This window comes from Cynoglossus semilaevis, chromosome 18 (genome assembly GCF_000523025.1).
Source record: "Cynoglossus semilaevis isolate Cse_v1.0 chromosome 18, Cse_v1.0, whole genome shotgun sequence".
In the NCBI taxonomy this organism is placed as follows: Eukaryota; Metazoa; Chordata; class Actinopteri; order Pleuronectiformes; family Cynoglossidae; genus Cynoglossus; species Cynoglossus semilaevis.
Genome location: NC_024324.1, coordinates 934,235 through 938,599, shown reverse-complemented (window position 1 = coordinate 938,599; position 4,365 = coordinate 934,235). Strand labels below are relative to the sequence as shown.

At 47.4% G+C, this 4,365-nt stretch overlaps 1 protein-coding gene and 1 long non-coding RNA gene across 3 annotated transcripts in view; one reads left to right on the top strand and one right to left on the bottom strand.

The window, feature by feature from the left end:
• The window catches only part of LOC112488495 (uncharacterized), a 4,484-nt gene extending 3,028 nt beyond the window's left edge, over nt 1-1,456 (top strand). For both annotated transcript variants that reach the window (XR_003052591.1, XR_003052592.1), the window contains exons 2-3: nt 1,143-1,209; nt 1,326-1,456. This is a non-coding gene — a long non-coding RNA (uncharacterized LOC112488495). The remainder of the gene's footprint in view (nt 1-1,142; nt 1,210-1,325) is intronic.
• The window catches only part of LOC103393823 (carcinoembryonic antigen-related cell adhesion molecule 1), a 10,547-nt gene continuing 6,213 nt past the window's right edge, over nt 32-4,365 (bottom strand). The window contains exons 10-11 of the mRNA XM_025064998.1: nt 2,238-2,270; nt 32-1,850 (exon numbers count right to left, since the gene is read on the bottom strand). Of these exons, the coding sequence (XP_024920766.1) occupies nt 2,252-2,270 (19 nt within the window). The 3' untranslated portion in view covers nt 32-1,850; nt 2,238-2,251. The remainder of the gene's footprint in view (nt 1,851-2,237; nt 2,271-4,365) is intronic.

Here is a 4,365-nt window from a genome sequence, read left to right as displayed (position 1 = left end):
CCGGCACGACTTCTGGGCACACATTCACCTCTCTGTGTGTGTGTGTGTGTGTGTGGGCATGGCAGGTGAGGAGCGTCAGAAACGCCCCGCGGCTGTCAGTCTCATCTACACTCAGTGTCCTGTGATTGGCTGTCTGAGAGAAGCTCTGACTCTGATTGCTCATGGAGCCTCAGTACAAAAACACTCCACCATCGGCCCGCGTTCACATTTCTTTAATGCGATTACAGTTCATTTTTCTGTAAACAACAAAAACCAAAGACAAAGTTGAAAACAATCATCTTCAGACGGCGGTCGACCAGTGACGACCAGACCTGAAGTCCAGCTGCAGACCCGCGGTCTGGACTCTGGGACCCACCGCGTGGTCCAGAGTCTCCTGTCACTGACCTTCAGAAGTGACGGAAACTCTGCAGCGTCTCGCTCTGAACTCCAGCTCCGGTCGTTTCTGATTCAACGACGTTGAAGTTTTACTCACAGTAACTGTGACAAAAATGATGCGCAGGACGCTAATGAAGCTAACGAGCAAAACAAACAGACAAACAAACAAACAAACAAACGTCCGCAGTTCGAGATGTCAGAAAAAACAAACGATCTTTAAGAAAATAAATACCTTTCTGACTGGGATCAGTGCACGACGATGTCTGAGATCAACCACGCAAACAAACAAACAAACAAACGACGACAGAGGACGGGAACTTCAACAGAGACTTCCACTCCCGTGGTCCAACCCGTGGTGTGGCCCACATCTGTGAACGCTTCACCTCTGGTTCCAGGTCGTGACACGTTCAAGTCCTGTCCTGACCCACATTTTCTTTTTTAAACCAAAGACATTTAATGTCGTCAGGGTCAGACATCTGATGATGTCACACAGCCGTGATGATGATGTCATCACTCACTTTATGAAAAACATGTCCAATAATCGAGGAAATACAAAACGGGAGTACTCTGACTGTAGTAAAAGTATTTTCATATATTCACTGTTCAAGTTATGGATCCACGTGTCAGCACCGGTACCAGGTACTAATATTTTAGGAACAAATCACTTTTATTCTGTTAACTTTGGTTTAATAAAACGCCAGAAAATGTGTTAAAAACTAAATCATCGTTATTGATAAACGGATTAATCAATATTGATTCTCTTACAGCTTGACGTCACTGGAACCGTTTTAAAGTCAGCAACATCAGAACAGGAAGTCGATAACAGAACAGGAAGTCAGTAACAACAGAACAGGAAGTTGATAACAGAACAGGAAGTCAGTCACAACAGAACAGGAAGTCAGTAACAACAGAACAGGAAGTCGATAACATCAGGAAATGATGTCTTTCAGGACATTAAGGACACATCAGTACAAAGTCGTTGACTTCGGGACAAGAAGCCAAGAGAGGACGTGGACACCAGGACAGAAGGTAGTGGACAGGACAGTGGGAGTCAAATTCTGGGACCTCAGAGCAGGAAGTGCTCTGATTGGACGTCCGGCAGTTTTGGTTACCAGCACAAGACAGGAAGTCAAGGAGTCAAGGAGTCAAGGAGTCATGTGTGAAGGAGACGAGCAGAGGTGAGAAAACAACGAGCACCAGAAACAGTGAGGTATCAACACGCAGAGAGAGACTTCTCTGACTCCCCCCTCCTCCCCCCGCAGAGTGTGTGTGTGTGTGTGTGTGTGTGTTCAGCAATGTCAGGGTGAGGGAGGAGAACGACAGAGTGGAGGACACAGAGAGGAAAAGAGAGAGGCATGATGGGAAAGCTGCGTTGTTTCCAGGCCGGGTGATGAACACGGCACCAGTTGACTGCCTTCCCCCTCTGATGCACAGATGCATCATGGGAAATGTTGAAGGTGTGGGCCGTGCACATTCTGTGGAGGAGAGAGAGAGAAGAGGCGTTTACTGCAGTACTACTTCATCATCAGAGTGTAGTACTGTGTAGTACTTGAACCAGATGATTGTCAACAACATGAGGTGGCCGTGCTGCGTTCAGGGTCAGTACGTCAACTCAGTGTAAAGACTACATTCAAGGGTGGTTTTTCACCGTGGACACTGAAGGTGTCACAGGTTGTGGGCTCAAATCCCTGTGACCTGGACACCAGGTTGTCAGATTGTCTTTCTTGAGGATAAAAAAACTAATTCTGTTTGTTGTTGTTGACAATCGGTTCCTGGTTCTTTACTGTTCCTCAAGTACTGGGTTCTTTTACTGGAGAGGTGGAGTTAGAAGACAGAAGAAGACTGTAGGGACAAACACTCACCAGCAGAGGGCTCTCTAGTATGGAGACTCCACCCTGAAAAACAAAGAACAACAGTTGACACCAGCTGTCTGTACCAGGACTGTTGTAGCTAATGTTAGCTCTGGTGTCTGTCCCAGGACTGTTGAAGCTAATGTTAGCTCTGGTGTCTGTACCCGGACTGTTGAAGCTAACGTTAGATCTGGTGTCTGTACCAGGACTGTTGAAGCTAACGTGAGCTCTGGTGTCTGTACCAGGACTGTGGTAGCTAACGTTAGCTCTGGTGTATGTACCAGGACTGTTGAAGCTAAGGTTAGCTCTGGTGTCTGTACCAGGACTGTTGAAGCTAACGTTAGCTCTGGTGTATGTACCAGGACTGTTGAAGCTAAGGTTAGCTCTGGTGTCTGTACCAGGACTGTCGTAGCTAACGTTAGCTCTGGTGTCTGTACCAGGACTGTTGTAGCTAATGTTAGCCTAATAGCTAGTGCGTGTGAATCGATGTTCTGGTTGTTCCAGACCTGAGAAAGGACGATGAGCTGTTGTGTTGTGAATATGAACCGAAGCTAACGCTGCGGTTCGCGTAAGGTCCACTAGGGGTCGTGGGACCTGCTGTAGGCAACAGTAACAAAACCAGGTGTAAAGGTTTAAATCCAGAGGACAACTGGTTTAGCCATCTTTCACTGCCAGGTTATGGTTTAATCCAGGTTTAATCCAGGTTTAATCCAGGTTTAATCCAGGTTTTTGTCCTGGTTTTGTTAGGTCTGGTGGAGACGAGAACCTCCGTCAGAGTCACGCCTCAATCTGGTGGTTAAACAGCACATTTTAAACCAGCTTCAGGTCCAGGTGACGCTGTGGTCCCAGGTCACGTGACGCTGTGGTCCCAGGTCACGTGCTGTGGTCCCAGGTCACGTGACTGTGGTCCCAGGTCACGTGACCCTGTGGTTTCTGAGTTCAGATCAGTGTAAGTGGGAACAGTGGTTTCAGATGAAGGGGACGAGCCCTGACACGACGGAGACATTCCACAGACCTCACCCTCCCACGATGCCTTCACTGACACTCAGGAAAAAAAAATCTGCCAGAGGATGAGGTGTGTGTGTGTGTGTGTGTGTGTGTGTCCGTTTGTTTTGACAACATGGTGGTTTTATAAACTGTTCAGACTGAGATGTTGGTTTTTAGATTTTTCAGATTTTCACCTTATTTTCACTGTTATCTTTTTGTCTAACGTCACACGACCGCCGCGCTTGTCTAATCCACCCCGACAAATGATCTAACGATGAATTCTGACCATAGACCTAGAAAGGACATTTAAAATATCTAAATTTCCCGCTGGTCTCCTCCTCCTCCCCCACCTTAGCCTCCACCTTCCTGAGGAACAGTGTTCAGGAATGCAGTCAAACTGTTTTGGAAATACCAGACTCCTGGTGACAAGGCCACAAGTGTGTGTGTGTGTGTGCGTGTGTGTGTGCGTGTGTGCGTCCAAATGAGTTTTATCTCCAACAACACCAACATTGTCACAGAGTGAGCTCATGTTTTTGTCTTTTAAAGGTCCAGTTTGTAAATTCAAACCAAGCTCCGCTCGGCCCCTCCCCCTAATGTAAACCAACACACCTGAGTCACCTGACCCCTCCGCCAGTTCTCTATTGGTCCACACCTAAACTGTCTCATTTCACTGTAAAGAACAAACAAGATGTCCGCCCTGCCGCCTGTGAACCAGTCTGACGGGGCGGGGCCGAAGCAGCTCATCGTCACAGTCTGACGAATGACACAGTGGCGGACATTTTCATCATCAGGGAGGGTGAGGTGGCGGTGGGGGCAGATTCACAGCTAGGGTCAAAGGTCATAGCCCAGATACACCCACAGTTTTATCCATTTCACATGGATAAATAAAAGATCCTGGTTATTTGGTTTAAAGGAAACAGAACCACGTGACAGTTAACGCAACACAGTACGCCGTTAGCATAAGAAACTAGCATAGCTGTCCACACCCGTAGACCAAAAATATAAATATATAAATAGAAGCAATAATGACAAAAGAAGGAAATGCTAACATGCTATCGCTGTATTGTGTTACTGATTAGCACTGAGGCTGATCACAGTGGGGGGGGGGGGGGGGGGGGGGGGGGGGGGCTGGGGCGGGTTTAAAACGTAAATC